General features: G+C 33.3%; 1 protein-coding gene across 1 annotated transcript in view; it reads right to left on the bottom strand.

Moving 5' to 3' along the window:
• SEMA3E (semaphorin 3E) overlaps positions 1-15,758 on the bottom strand; it is a 224,982-nt gene that overhangs the window by 18,779 nt on the left and 190,445 nt on the right. The window contains exons 10-16 of the mRNA XM_016199833.2: positions 15,109-15,253; positions 12,724-12,946; positions 9,941-10,032; positions 9,059-9,100; positions 6,790-6,956; positions 2,483-2,550; positions 851-990 (exon numbers count right to left, since the gene is read on the bottom strand). Coding sequence (XP_016055319.2) covers positions 851-990; positions 2,483-2,550; positions 6,790-6,956; positions 9,059-9,100; positions 9,941-10,032; positions 12,724-12,946; positions 15,109-15,253 — 877 coding nt within the window. The remainder of the gene's footprint in view (positions 1-850; positions 991-2,482; positions 2,551-6,789; positions 6,957-9,058; positions 9,101-9,940; positions 10,033-12,723; positions 12,947-15,108; positions 15,254-15,758) is intronic.

Consider the following 15,758-nt stretch of genomic DNA (forward strand, 5'->3'; position numbering starts at 1 on the left):
TTCTACTTTCTATTTTTATACCACTTTTGTAAAAATTGAGCTCAAGGCCTACATCAACATCAAGCTTTCCCTAACTGCTTCACGCCCTTGACTTCTTCCTATGTACAACCAGCTCCCTAGACTCGCATTCTTTTATCCAGTAACTGCCTCCAGACTACTCTGTATGTATGTTTTAAATGCTGCTTGTCCTTCTGTCTATAAAAGTTGTCCAACTTGTTCTTCTCTCATTATTTAAATGATTTCAGAAATATAATCTTTACCACTAAACCGGCTTTAAAAAACAAAAGAGCTGATGCTTTTCTTTTGTCCCCTGTGAAAAACGGTGGAGCCCCTGTGTCAAGGTCCCATCATGATTTAACAGTTTAATCAAATGACTGGTTTAATACTGCTGCTATTGTTTTTGTTTCAATTCAATTATCCATATGTCTTAGATATGTCTGTTAATGGTGTTTAAGTTTGCTGCTTTTCTAGAACATTGTCTTGGAAGGTAAAATTTAACACTATCATTTTGACAATATGACACTACAATCATAAAACTATACGTAGTTCCTGAATAAAAATCCAGTTTCCAAGATCTAAATTATATATGTGTGTGTGTGTATGCATACATACACAGAAACATTTGTTTATATAATTCATTTATATTATATATAAGTGTATGTAAAAATTTATGTGTATATGTATTTAAAATCTTTATATGCATATAAATCACAATAAATAAACCCACTTTTTAAATGATGCATATAGAACAAGACTGTTACTTTTTAAGCACCCAAATAAATGATCATCTATTGACTAATTGAACACTATAAGAAAGACACCATGGTGTGAATGTACAGCTTTGAATTACCTCTTCTTTTCTTGTGTCACGTCCTTTCTGCACAAACCAGATAACTTTTGCTTGCAAAGATCGTGGAGTGCATTCCAGCAACGTACTATTGTTCTCTATGCCATATGCCAGTCGCTCTTCAGTCTTATCCAAAGCATCCCCTACAATATAAATGTTACGATCAGCCTTAAGACTTTGATTTTACTGGTAAATTACATTTTTAAAAGATTATTTATTCAGATCCCTGCAGCAAAGTGAATAACTCTCATGAGTTATTGCTCATTTCGATGCAAGGTCACTTAAAGGAGTTTTCTTAGAGTGAGTGGCATACCAAAATCTCAACACTGAAGACACAGCAGGCTACGGAATGGGACAGAAGGAAGTAACTGGAATCTTTTGGTTTAAAAGGATAAGACAATCACAACAGTAAAAGGATTCATCAGTGTTAAGTTTATGGAAAATCAGTGGCACGTGCTTAGCAAAGCAGGCAAGAGAAGATGAGCACCAAGTGCTCCAATAAGGCGTAGGACTCAATTCATGGTTGCAGACAAGAGCAGAAAGCAATCAAGGTGACAGGATGCTATGTAAACACAAGTGCAAATGGTATCTTGACAAGAGATGGCACTTATCCAGATATTGGGCCCCTGCAGTAAGAAAGGAATATGAAACTGAACTAAGGGTTTTGTGAACCAGAGCTTCCTGATTATAAACTGTATCTTGGATCAGAAAGGCTCTCACTGAACTTGAACCCTAGCATGCAGGCAAGTATACCTAACAGCAGAGGGGAATAGAACAAGCAGATTTAATTTTTGTTGTTTTAACTAAGGTGAAATTCAATAAGTAGATCCCAGGGCTTTTCCCTATGCCTGTGTCCTCACCTTTAAAACTGACCCCTAAGTTTCCCTAGGATTAAGATCCTGCCTTTCTCTAGCTGATATTCTCAGAGGCTTGATTCTTGCACCAAATCCTGAGTCAGCCTGGGGTCTAGCAAACTACTACTGGGCTGCAGTCTCTGGAACTGTGTATACACACTGCTGGTCTCCAATCATGGTGCCCCTTCCTCTGTTACTTCTGGTGAAACCAGTGACACTAAGCATAGCCCTTTCACCAGCCACCATCAGGGTGTGAAGAGCCCCAGCACTGTTCCTACCTACCCCTGTTCCTCAGAAACCCACATCTGCACAACCAACCCAGCTCTAAGCTTATTCTACTCCAATGAAAAATTTAGTTTTTCACTTTATTCTATCCCAAAATTTAGTAGGTAACTTAACACAAGTTAGATCACTCTTGATAGAAGATCCATATGTTATATAACAAGGAGAGGACATTCGCAGGGTTGAGATGGAAAGAGGAGTCCTACGGATCAATGCCTGTGGCATTAGCCACCTAAACCACGCAGCATTGTTATTCTAGATTTTCCTATTTTGAAGTCTAACAGTGAACTTCATAAAACTTCATTTCCTAAATAAGTAAAGAGTATATGTCAAATCCACAACATTTTAACTACATGGAAGAAAAAAAGAATACTTTCAGTAACACTAAACTTATATATATCAATCACAAAAGAAACCAAGGACCCCTTTTAAGAATTGTGCAATTTCTCTTCAATGTACACTCTAAGTAACCCATAGCCATCAACTTTCCATGGGTTACCGACAAACTGCTGTCCAAAGCACTGCTGAGCTGCATTTCCATGCCGCACATCTTGTCTGCGGAACCGCCTGAAAGAAAATAAATGCATTTAGGACATGTTCAGATTTCAATTTTCCAGGCTTTAAAATATTGCCAACTGCATTAAAGATTCAAGTCGTATTCTGCTACTGACAAAACTGATCAGTCATACAATCCAAGGATAAATTCCAAGTTTCACAGTTTTCAATATTTCCATTGAATGCTATTCACTGGATAAGATCCTTATAAAACTGTTCTTTAAATGTTCACCTAAGTTTGAATTCTGGATACTGAAACAACAATTTAAGAAAGTTCTCTGTTCATTTCATTAAAAAATTAGTTCAAGAAGAAGTCTGATTTGAAATGAGTGTCTTGGGTGGTAAGGCAAGTGTGCAGAGAAAGACAGTGGAATTAGAGGCAGAGTATTTGAGTAAAAAAATACATGAAACTTTTCAATATAATAGAGTGCATGTGAAAAAAGGTATTTGAATCCAAATATTTTGCTCTACAGCCTTCATGATCAATTAATCCAAACACAGTTGCTAATTAAAAGATAGCTAATAACATATTTAACTTACTCTTTTATTCAGACATCACATGTAGAAATTATATGCCTCTACTCAGTGTGGTATGTTATACATTTTTAACAGGATATCTTGCAAGGCTGTCTATTAGAATCAGGATCACGTCTAGCATGTTTTCATATTTTACAGGTTGTTTAGAAATACAATTGAAAGAAATAACATTATAGAAAAAGAATTTCAGAATATACATATCTTTTTTTAAATTCGTAAGTAGCTTTCTGAGCAATTAAACATTGGAAGTTATCATTATTAGTACTGGAATTCTAAAATCAAGATCTTCAGTATAATAATTCAGATTAGAGATAAAAATAGAAGTATTACATAAAGGCAGAAAATACCACTTGCTTCTCTAAATCATGGCATTTCTTCAAGACTGTGGGAAAAACAGAAGGCAAAGCAGAAGTTTACCCCAGAGAGAGACGGTGAGGATTCCTAAGTGACGATGAGAAGCTTTAACCATATGCAATGAAAAAATTTGGAAAGGGAACCAGATTCGAACCCCAATGCCACCGCTCACATGCTGTATGACCTGACACACCCTCTTCCATTGCCTGGGTCTTTGTGCCCTCCTTTGTAAAATAAGATTGGTCTGACACCTAAAATCTATTCTAGTTTCTTTTTTTTTTCATTCTCGGTTCCCTTCACTGCCTCTCCATAACGATAAAGGAACATTATTTCAAGAGAGGAGTGCATTCTCACATATGAGTTCAGATCTTAGTTAACAACTCAATACTAAAACAAGGATGGTTTAAGAGCTTCCTTACATTGAAAGCTGGGGCAGATGAGCACTTCCAATCAATTTTTAGTATTATGACCTATGTATAAAAGCATGTTGTTGTTTTAATAAAAACTGTCTATTAGAAAACCTTGCCTACAGACCTGGGATTTTACAAAGTTAAGATTAAATCTGCCGCATGGATCATTCTACTGGGCTAAACTGAAAATAGAAGTTGACAAAAAAAGTAAAAAGTTGTATGCTTCTATATTAATTCATACTAACAGGTACAGCTATTGTACAACTGGTGGCAGCTCTAGATGAGATCTGAACTGCTTTTGTTAAGCCCTGACCAAACTGAATATTTCTTTGGTACTGGGAATACAAAGCGTTTCGAGCAACGCTGAATAATGGAACAGGGCAAATCACTGACATGAGAAATGGTTCCCACTTTGCAGAAACGATGTTGTGTCATGTGTATTACACAAGTGATGTGAAAATAAAGGGAACTCCATTCTGATAATTCTAGATAAGCGATGCCAATAATAACCATGCAAAAATTTGTTTAAAAACACTGGGAAATACACTTAAAAAGAAAGGTATCACATCCTCCAATGCCTTCACTCATTCTGTACTTTCCTAATCCAGCTGTCCTTTATTTCAGCATTTAAAAAGGAATGTAAATGCTCAGGAGTTTTAGAAAGGTTATCCAAAGTTGCCTTTTATTCTCAAGATTGCATATTTTTCTTATATCTCTTGCCTCTTAGAAACTTTTAAAGAGAACACTGGAAATAGACAAATTATAAGAGCAAGGAGAAGAGAAAGACCAAGCTGTATAAATTTTAGTGTATTTTGGAAGACTATTTTAAACAAGTGGTTTTGATTGTGTATTAATATTTTTTTTCTCTGTTGACTCATTTTCACTCTATGAACAGAAAAGTATTTATTTTAATGACCAGTTTTTAATTTCTGCTGCTAGTCAGGTCTGAAGCAAAATGATCTGCTATAAAAGCAAACTATTTTCCCTTCATGTGCTGGAACTTATCCAAAAAGTCCTCCTCGCAGGGTGAGTGATGGTTCCAAAGAATCTGACACCCCTGAAAGATCTCCATTACATGCCACTGAACTGAGCTAATTCATTCATGAGCACGGCTCCCAACTCCAGCATTGCTCCCCTTCCTGTCTACAATTTTGCCCATTCATTTAACTTTTTCTAAATAACTCTTTTTGTCTACCCATTTAAAATACATTACCAAGCTTTTGGTTATACACCATTATATCAGGCAATATTTGGCAATGGAAACTCCTCAGTTAAAATTCATCATCACTGTTAAATGCCTAATAAAAAACCTTGTTATTCATAAGTATTTGATGCAAGGCTTATAAACATTTTTATTGTTGCTAATAATAAGGCAATAATTAGCTTTATTATTTTTGGCAGAATTACCTTTCCACCATCACATCCTGCTACTTCATTCCTAACCTATGGAACTATAAGATTTCCCCTGAACATTCTATGTCTTTGTACAAACAATTAGTTTCCTTTAACTGGAATTGCTTTGTATCTCTATCTTCAAAACTGAATAAAAAGCTTGGGTTATTTTGAGAATTAAACATTGTATTATGGTATTGCACTTAGTCCAGTACCTTATACCTAGTAAGTGCCCAGTAGTAAGTTACTTATTTACAATACCATTCTCCACTTTACATTCTTATTTCCTATAGACAAGGGGCTGTGACTGTTTCTCTATACCCCTCACACATAGTACAGTCATTGGCTTAATGGGTGAATAAGCCATTAAATAATATATTGAAATAATAACATGGCTATATACTATATTCAAATATCAGTAAGTATTTGTATAAAATCAATTAATTTACTTGATTCTTTAATACAGTTAGCAAGTTATTTAGTTCACAAATGTCCTCTGAAAACATATTTTCACTCTGCTAATAATATCTTTCTTTACTCATTGAAATGTTAACTTAGCTAAGGTCAAATTAAGAAAAGTTTTGAATTAATGACTATGTTGTTTTCTTTTTAAAATGAGATTCTACTATATACATGAACCTATAAAAATAACAACTATGTTAAACTGGGTTAAGTTAAATTTTGAAAAAGTTTAAAGAAAAGTAACCCAAAGTGAAAGAGTAATAATAATTGAAGTTAGTAAAAATTGCTTTTCAGCAAGGACATTGTATAAAGTTCTGTGCTTTTGCTTAACATTATCTTTGATCACTTTATTAAGAGGAAAAAAAATAACAGATTGTTCTAAATTATATGAAAATAATTCCCCCCAAAGAATTTCATATGGCTTGAGTGAAGAAAAATTCTTATCCTTCAAAATTCTTGCTACACCTCAAGATCTGCTGTTCAAAGAATCCTGAGATTTACCATCTCTAACAAGTGGCAATGACCTTGCTGCACTGTAGACATTAGAGTTTGGAAGTCTTTAAGTGCCTTTCATTTGTGTTGAATTAAATCACATGTTTCATTAATTATATAGGTCATGCATTTGCCTAGGAGTTAAAATATTCACTTTCAAAATGAAATAAATGAAGACCAGCTGGTTGAGGGGCATGGGGCAAACGCAGGATGTATTTTAGAATTTATTTATTTATTTTCCTTTTAAGTCTTTGAGTCCCTCATGTGTGGTGGCTTCCATTTCCACATTTTAAGTTTATCTAAACTAGTTTCAGGTCTTGCAGCAAGTTTCAGAAGGGGGAAGAGTTGATTGAAACTTGGGTAGAAAAATAAAAGTCCAGCAGCATGCTCAGCTCTGGTCTCTACACAGTAATTGATTAATTGATGGGAGTTATTTTCAGGAAAAATTTAAGTTTTCAAACTTATATTATGAATAAATTATGACTATGATGATTAATTTAAATACAAATAACATGGTTATTTTCATGGAATGGGTGCAGAAGAAGAAAAAAGTGTCAGCATTTTTCTAAACAAGGGAAATATTCCATCAAGGATTCTGCCTCACCTCTTTGCATGTGTGCCTGTTGGGTAATACCGGGAACAGGATATGCCATCCCAGGCACAGTAAGGGTCTCGAGCCAGGCAGCAATCAGCACAAGCACTTCCATACAGGTCACACTGATGGAATCTCACTTGGGCCACGGCAGAAGCAGATCCAACATACAGCTGTTGCTATAACATAAAGAAGAGAGAGGCCACTAGCAGAAATGGACAGAACTCTCGCTTAGCTCTTACACTTAGATTTTCACATTTACACACAATTACCTCCTTGAATATGCACTTAAATAACTACAGTTACTCAGGATAGATAATGTAACATTGATACTTTAATTTCTCCAAGATATGAAATACTTTTATAGACTTGGATGTATGAACAACAAAATTGCTAGTGACTTGACAGTTCTCAAAAAGTTGACTACTATTTTATTCATTGTCTAAGAAGAAAGACTGTTTCATCATCTAACATTTTAGGTCTTTTTAAAAGATTTATAGGGTCAAGCAGGGCATGGCTCAGTGGTTGAGCATCGACCTAGGATCCAGGAGATCGAGGTTCGATTCCAGGTCAGGGCACATGCCCGGGTTGCGGGCTTGATCTCCAGTTGTGAGCGTGCAGGAGGCAACCGATCAATGACTCTCTCATCACTGATGTTTCTATCTCTCTCTCTTCCTCCCTTTTTCTCTCTGAAGTCAATAAAGACATATTAAAAAAAAATCTATAGGAATGTTCTGTAAGAGATTAAATAAGAAAATGGTCTATTTTTAAAAAAAATCTTCACCCAAGGACATGCTTAGAGAGAGGAAGGGGGGGGGGGGGGATGTGAGAGAGAAACATTGATCAATTGCCTTCTTATACGTGCCCCTCCTGGGAATTGAACCTGCAACCTTATGTACCCTGACTGGGAATTGAACCTGCAACCTGTAGGTGGACAAGACAATGCTCAACCAACTGAGCCACTCTGGCCAAACAATACTGGTCTGTTTGTTCATTTTTTAAATTGATATAATTGACATGTAACATTACATTAGTTTCAGCTATACAGTGTAATAATCTGATATTTATATATATTGTAAATTGATCACACAAATCTAGTTAACATCCCTCACCAAACACAGGTACAAATATTTTATTCTTGTGATGAAAACTTTTAAGATCTATTTTCTTAGCAACTTTCAAATATTCAGTACAGTATTAACTATAATCACCATGCTGTACATTAAGTCCCCAGGACTTAGGTATTTTATAACTGGAGGTTTGCACCTTTTGATCACCCCATGCCTCTGGAAGCCACCGATCTGTTCTCTGTACTTATAGGCTCCTTTTTTTTTTTTTTTTTTTAAATTGCACATCTAAGTGAGTTCATATGGTATCCATGCCTTTCTCTGACTTATTTCACTTAGCATAATGCACTCAAGGACCATCCATGCTATCACAAATGGCAGGATTTCCTTCTTTTATGGCTGAATAATATTGCATTAGATATAGTATGTACCACATTTTCTATATCCAGTCACCCCTCAATGGACACCGGTGGTTTCCATTCTTTGGCCATTAAAAAAAATGCTGCAATCAACAAGGAAGTGCAGATATCTTTTTTAATTAGTGTTTTCATTTTCTTTAGATAAATACCCAGAAGTAGGATTACTGAAACATATGGTCGCTCTATTTTTTAATTTTTTGAAGAACCTCCATGTTTTTTTCCATAGTGGTTGTACCAATTTACATTCTCACCGAGAGTGTACATTGATAAGTCATATTTAGAAGAGTGATGTAGATATGCATAGAATGACACAGAATAAACTCTAAGATATGTCGTTAAGTTAAAAGGACAAGTAGCAGAACAATTAACATTGCATGTTCCCATTTGTCTAAACATAAAAGGTTATTTACTAATAAATTTGAGGAATATATGCAATTATTTCTGAATATATGCAACTATTTATTTCTGAATAGTTGCAATATATGCAACTATTTACTGATACACTAGAAACTGGTATCAGTAAAATAGAAGGGAGATTTGTGTTTCACTGCACAAGCATTTTATGTTACCATTATTTTGCAAAAACATTAGCAAAAAATTATAAAACAATGTCATGTAATTGCAGATGTAAATCTCATGTCTACCTTTCTAAAAATAAAAAAAAATCTATTACATGTGAATCACTAAATATTTTTGTCAGAATAAAACTGTAACTTATTCAGATGTAAGCACATGTACTCATGTTCTTTATCCTTTGACCTTAACTCGTACACAGAACACACACACACAACTTACTCTCTTTGACGAAATCTCCATAGAAATAATAGGAGCTGGATCCTGAAAAGTTAAAATAGGTTTTCTTTTAAAGGAAGGAAACATAGGAACATACTTTAATGTGGTTACAAATTACCTAAAATCATATAATATGTGAGTAGTTTTATGCCAAGAAATCTACAGCTTTCATTTTATAAATCGATAGGCAAATACAATTATTAAAATACAGGTTCCTATTTAAAACCCTTTTCCAAAGGAGTGGGAAAGATATGGAACTGAGAAAAGTAGTGGATCATTTAAGCAGCTTCCTATTTGTTCTGAAATGTACTTTTTGTATTTGCATTTGAGTATTACTCATGTTTGGAAACTCAAGTATCTTTAAATAAGACAATCAAGTCAGAGTGTTCTTTCTTGTGTGTGTATGCATATATACAATTGCTTTTGTCATGTCTAATCTTTCCATTACCATTTTTTTGCATTTTTTCTTCTTTAGTAAATTCTCTGGGTAATTGATATACTATAATGTGCTTATCATATCACAGTGTTCCTAGTATAAAACCTACTGTTATTTTTTAATTGTCTATTTTTACTGTACATTTGTGCAAGATGAAACTTTGCAATAATCATTCTGGAATTTATATGTGATATGTGTTATTTCTTTAAGTCACAGTTCATATATTGAAATTCTTCTCGCATTAGATAATTACTGGCCTCTTCATTTGAATAGTTTATGACAATAAAATAGATGCACCAGGATTTTAAATCATTCCTCACTTCAGATCACTCTGAATTCAAAACATACTTGTTAGAAAAAAAATTGACATAATATCTTTTCTATTTACAACTCACTTGGAATTGTCTGCAATACATAAATGTTGGCTGGATTATTTTCACTAAAAATACCTTGAATATCTGAAGTTCTTCTAGAATTACTTCTTCCATTGATTCTGTTTCTTGGTTGTAAATTGTGATTACTTTCAGAACAATTCCATTATCTGTAAGGAAAAAAAAGAGAGATAAACTAGGAGTTTTGTCACAATCTGGTTTTCAAACAATTCAAAGCCGTGTAGAGACTATGGATGCAAATAATGTTTGAAACGTAAATGCAATAAACATTTAATCATTACTAGTTAAAACAATGTATTTATGTCTTATGCTAGTTATATATTCATATTTTTAATTAGTAAAAAACTAATTTCATATCCTGGCAAAAAATTAAAGCAAATTATATATAATTATTTTTCAAATAATTTGATTCAAAAGTCCAGTTAAAGATTCAAATATCAAAATATCTTTGGAAGAAAATATAAGACAGATGTCAAATGATTCCAGCTTCTTCTGTGATGTATGATGAAAGAAAATTGTTTACCTAAAGCTACTTTTCTGGTAAGAAACTATACTTTTAATCTTAGGGAACTACATACTATGGAGATACATATGCACACACACTTTTAATAAGAAAAGCATCAAGTACACACTATTGAGAGAATAGCATAATGAGTCCTCCTGTACTAAACATTTAGCTTCCATAATTATCAATAATTTTATAAATTTATGTTCACATTTTTAAATTGTAACTTATTTTTATTATTCCTGATATTCTGCACTTGTTATTTACAATGAAAAATTTAATAAGACACTAATTTGCCTGTAAAAATAATTTACTGTAGTGCTAGAAATAACTCAGAAAAAAAAATCACTTTGGAGGTACTGATCCAAGAGTTTCTGTGGTAGTTAACAATTTGTTTAAACTTATCAAATATTATATTTAAGTTAATGAAATTTAATTAAAATAAAACTAATAACAACTACTTGTATTATACACTAAAAGGAATACAAATTATCATAGTTCTTAAATCCAAGTACACTCAATAAATATGCCACAATTATTACATCAAGCAAAAAGCAAAGATGAAACTCAAATGATTTATTGGCATTAGTGATTTTGCAATAAGGACTTTATAGATAGGTAGGGAGGGAGGTAGATAGAGAGATGATGATAGATGATAGATGATGCTAGATAGATGATAGGTAGATAGATAGATAGATAGATATAGATAGATAATGATAGATTATATATAGATAGATAGATAGAGATGATATAGATAGATAGATGATAGATAGATAGATAGATAGATAGATAGATAGATAGATAGATGATAGATAGATGATAGATGATAGATAGATAGATGATAGATAGATGATAGATGATGATAGATGATAGATATAGATAGATGATAGATAGATAGATAGATAGACAGATGATAGACAGATAATATTAAAGCATGTGTCTGGTAAATTTGGGGGAAATAACTATTATTTGTGGGACTTTCCAATGTTGTACTCCTCACACATTCATTAAACATGTTCTTTTGTGTTGAAAAGCTGTGGTACAATATAATTATATCTTTATGTTAAACGTGGTTTACATGATAACGTAACTATATGCCTGATATTTCTGAAATTCTCTCAAATAGCTTTGGTTAATCTAACAAGAAAGTATTTCTAAAAATGTCTTGGACTACTGTCCAGGACATTTAAAAATAACATACTTTTTTTCCATGATTAATTTTATCAAATGTGATCTTGCTTATAGAATTTTTTTTTTTTAACCCTGTTGGATGTCACGGTGACTGAATTCATGGCCAGGTAATTTTAAGTTTGCTAAAGAAATCTGCTGCTTTGTTAATCTTGATCCCACAGTGCAGACCATATTACTAACATTAATCTCCTAAAATAAATGGATGAAATGTACCCAGCACCAGAGATCAATTTCTAGAAATCAGATGAATGTTTCCTTATTTAAATGTTTGCTTTTTCAAAAAGTATGACTACAAAAGCCCAAGTACCAATATTAATATTATGTCCTGATTCCTGATCTGGGCTTATGCATTGCCTCTTTAGAATTATATCTCCACAATTAAAGTTATGTATATAGAGTAGCAACTGCTATAGCAATTACTATGATGCTTATGAAAAGAGAAAAAAAATGATCATTTAAAAAGTTTTAAAAATTATTATAGACTTTTAAAGTATGTGACAGAATTTGCTACATATAACTCTGGATGCTAAAAGATTCCAAGCTCTCTTCCACAACATAGTTTTAATGTATGGCATTAATTGAAATTATAGATTTCTTTGAAAATTTTACTTTTAGCATTTTTATTATGATTTATTTTATTAATTGCAGGATATTATAGCTTTGGTCTAAAAGTTTAGTTCCATTATGAGTAACATTTGGCTTGTTTGGTATTAATGGTTGATTCTGATGGGGCCTGATAAACAATGCTGTGACTACAGGTTGAGGTGAAGTTATTATCCCAAATGTTTAAAAAAATCTTGAGATCTTACTGAGCAGTTGAAGTTGACAATTGACCTGGGGAATGACAAGAGAACCAACCACATACAGCCCTTACTTTCTTTATAGGCTCTACTTGGAACCAGCATTGGTTACTAAAATCAGTTATTTGTTTCTTCATTTACTCATTTGTTCAAGTGTATTGAGCATGTATCATAAATTAGGTGCTGTAACTGTCCCAAATCCTCTCTTCCACTGCAGCAAATAAGGTGTGTGTAATAGACTGATGGATCAAAAGGATATTTGTTGATAGTTTTTTTTAATATTAATAATGTTATCAATTATATTGTTCAATTTAAATATTTCTCAGTCTTTCTAATCTCTTTACCTGTCCCAATAAATAAGACATCATATTGGCCATCCTCCGCTTCTACTTGATCCACTGCTATTTGTTTCAGGTTATATTTTCCATCTGTTTTTACAAGTATTGGTTTTTTATGGGCAGGTTTTATGGGCTGGTACATAAGTGGATGGCTTCTTGCAAATCGAATGGCATCATCAGGATAGTCTTTCGTAGTTCCATACCTCCCTCCATTCACTTTGCTGGCACACTAAAATACAAGTGGACAAGGTCAATTTTTATTTTTATTTTTGCCTTAAACCTAAAGAACAAATTTAAAATCAATTTATGAAAAGAATTAGAAAAACTGTATATGCTTAATTAACTGTGCATTTAGAAACATTTAGTAAGCATATATTCTTCATTACAGAAATAAAATCTACTACATTAAAAGCTGCAAGGAGATTCTGAATTATTTTAAACATACAACACTAGAAATACAGAGAGTAGTGAAATCTTGGAAAAGTGAAGTATATTTAATACTGGTACAGTTTGAAGGTGGTAAAAATCATATATATTGTAATTATTTTCCCTGTTTTCTGAAATTCATTTTTTTCAATGTACATTAAATTTTGAAGGTAAACAATGTATTGTTTAGAGCAAAACAAAAAGACTCTTTGTTGTGCTAAATGTTCCCCTCCCCAAATTAAGGATCACATCAGCACAAAATAGCTTTCCCATTATGGAGACTATGATGATATGATTGGTGATGGTTCCAATTGGCCTGCTGACTATAGAATTTAGTGTGGTAACATAGAAACCTTTTAAAATTCCATCATTATTGGTTAAGAAAAACCCTCTCTCTGTTCTACTGTAATCTGTATGAATTTGTATTATTTTTGATGGATTAGACAGAATAAATTGAGGAAACCAGAAATATTTGTTAAAACATGTCTCAGTTCTTAAATCACTGCCTCCAAAAATACACGTCCAACGGCACCTTAAGTTACTTCTTGGGATACCTTTAATTGTTGAATCATGCTTGTCATTAAGAGCTCCCTCATTTTGCATATTTTCCTCCAGAATCAACAGCAATTGCACTGATTATCTTGATAAAAATTTTCCACTTTAGAGTATAAATACAGTAGTTTAGTAATCAGATTCTGCAGAGAGGGCATTTTTAATGGTTTGTTTTAAAAATTGAGGCCATATTTCTTAATTTGGCCTGAATTTTTCACTTGAGTGTACTTTCATGATATATAATTGGAAACATTTTGGACCAGCCTGGAAGCAGTTCAGTAACCAGTCACTTCCTCCAAATCTCCTTTAATACCATGTGGTTTCAAGACGCTTTTCCAGCAAAGCCACAGGAGTGGGTTTTCTCCATTTAAATTGCAATTTCAATCAATGGAGTGAAATAAAATATACTCACGTCTTACTGGAAGTCATAATTTTAAGCTAGTGAGAGGGAGTGATTGAAATGGCAAAGCCTTACACTTGTTAATGGAGGTAAGTTTTGTTTCCACTTTGGATTTTGGCTCTGCAGGAAGGTTTCTACTTGACTTGCAAGTACTTGTGGAATCAGCATAGTGATGGGTTTTCACCAGCTGCTCCTAAAAGAGTAGACTGACTTGCATGACAAGTTAAGTGTTCTCCATGGCTCACGGAGTGCATAAAATGATCATACATTTGCCCAACCTAGTTGAGCACAGGATACAGGATACAAAACTCATCATTGTCATCATCATCACCATCGCCATCACAATCGTCTTTTTTAGGTACATGTGCATTAAAAGCACAAAAGTTTGAATGGCTGGTGAGGGAGAATCTTGGTAGCACCAGTTGAGAGGCAGAGGTGGAGCTTCCAGTACTTTCCAACACTTGTATTGGCACTTTTGTTCCAAGAGCCAGCAAGAATGGTAAATGAGATGCTAAGTGTTCTGAAGAGGCACAGGAACAGTCACTTTTAGATATGCTAAAGTGAGAGTCCAGGAGGAAGTTTGGCTTAGGGAACTTGAAACCCAAATATTAGAATATAAAAATGTCTCCTGCTTGGAAATTACATGGGGCACTAATTCTTCTGAAGAGGCTGGGAGAAATAATACCATGCTCCTTTGATTGGATGTTTCCATATTCACTAGTACCCTTAAAAGTCAAATTTTTGTTGGGGTTACTTAGCCAAGATGTCAATGATAATACATACTTCATAATCCTGCTGAGGTGTATCCATCATAGATTCTTTTCTTTAAATAACAAGCATACAACTAGATATAAGAAGTGATTTTTCTTTGCCATGCAAGTGGTCAAGCACATTTTTAGGTGTAGGATTTAATTGTTTAATGTAAAGTTTTGTAAAACATCTGAAACAGTGAACAAAATATTACTAAAAGCCTTAAAAAAAATAAGACTACTTTTTAAAATGCCTAAACTTACAGAACCGGGCCTTGGATAAGGGACTTTCCCTTCATAGAGTGACCAGTGGTATTCAGGTCCTTCCTTATGTGCATATGGTCCGTTAAAAGCTGCCCGAATGCTTGACATATGATAGACACATATAGCATGTCCTCTAAATATATTACTGAAAAATACAAACAAACAAACAAAGATAATTACTATTATGGAACAGACTAGAAGATTACCTAGTCAAACCCTCCAGACTACATAGATAAGAATGACGTCTTCGGGTAAAAAGTTGCAATCTCTTAAGCAAAGGGCATTCTAGAAATATTGGCTATTGCAATATTTCAAGAATTAAAACTGCAAAACTTAATATTTCTTTTCCTGTTTTTATAATAAATTGAAAATGATATTGTTAGAATAAAAAAAGTGCATAGTTGTGTCACTTCAGTTTATTATTGCTAATTTTATATCATATTTTTATATTTTTATTAAGAAATATATGGGTTCAATATTTTAAAAGATTCATTCCCAAGATGACTTATTCCTTTTAAGGTTTTATATCCTTGTATGTTATTCCATATTCAGAATAGACAGTGTTCCCCTAATCACCATGTTGTTAATATTGCTACAAATTCTATTCAAATTTTATTAGATTTCTCAGTGTATATTATCTGAATAAAAGC

This window comes from Miniopterus natalensis, chromosome 10 (assembly GCF_054644295.1).
Source record: "Miniopterus natalensis isolate mMinNat1 chromosome 10, mMinNat1.hap1, whole genome shotgun sequence".
Lineage (NCBI taxonomy): Eukaryota > Metazoa > Chordata > Mammalia > Chiroptera > Miniopteridae > Miniopterus > Miniopterus natalensis.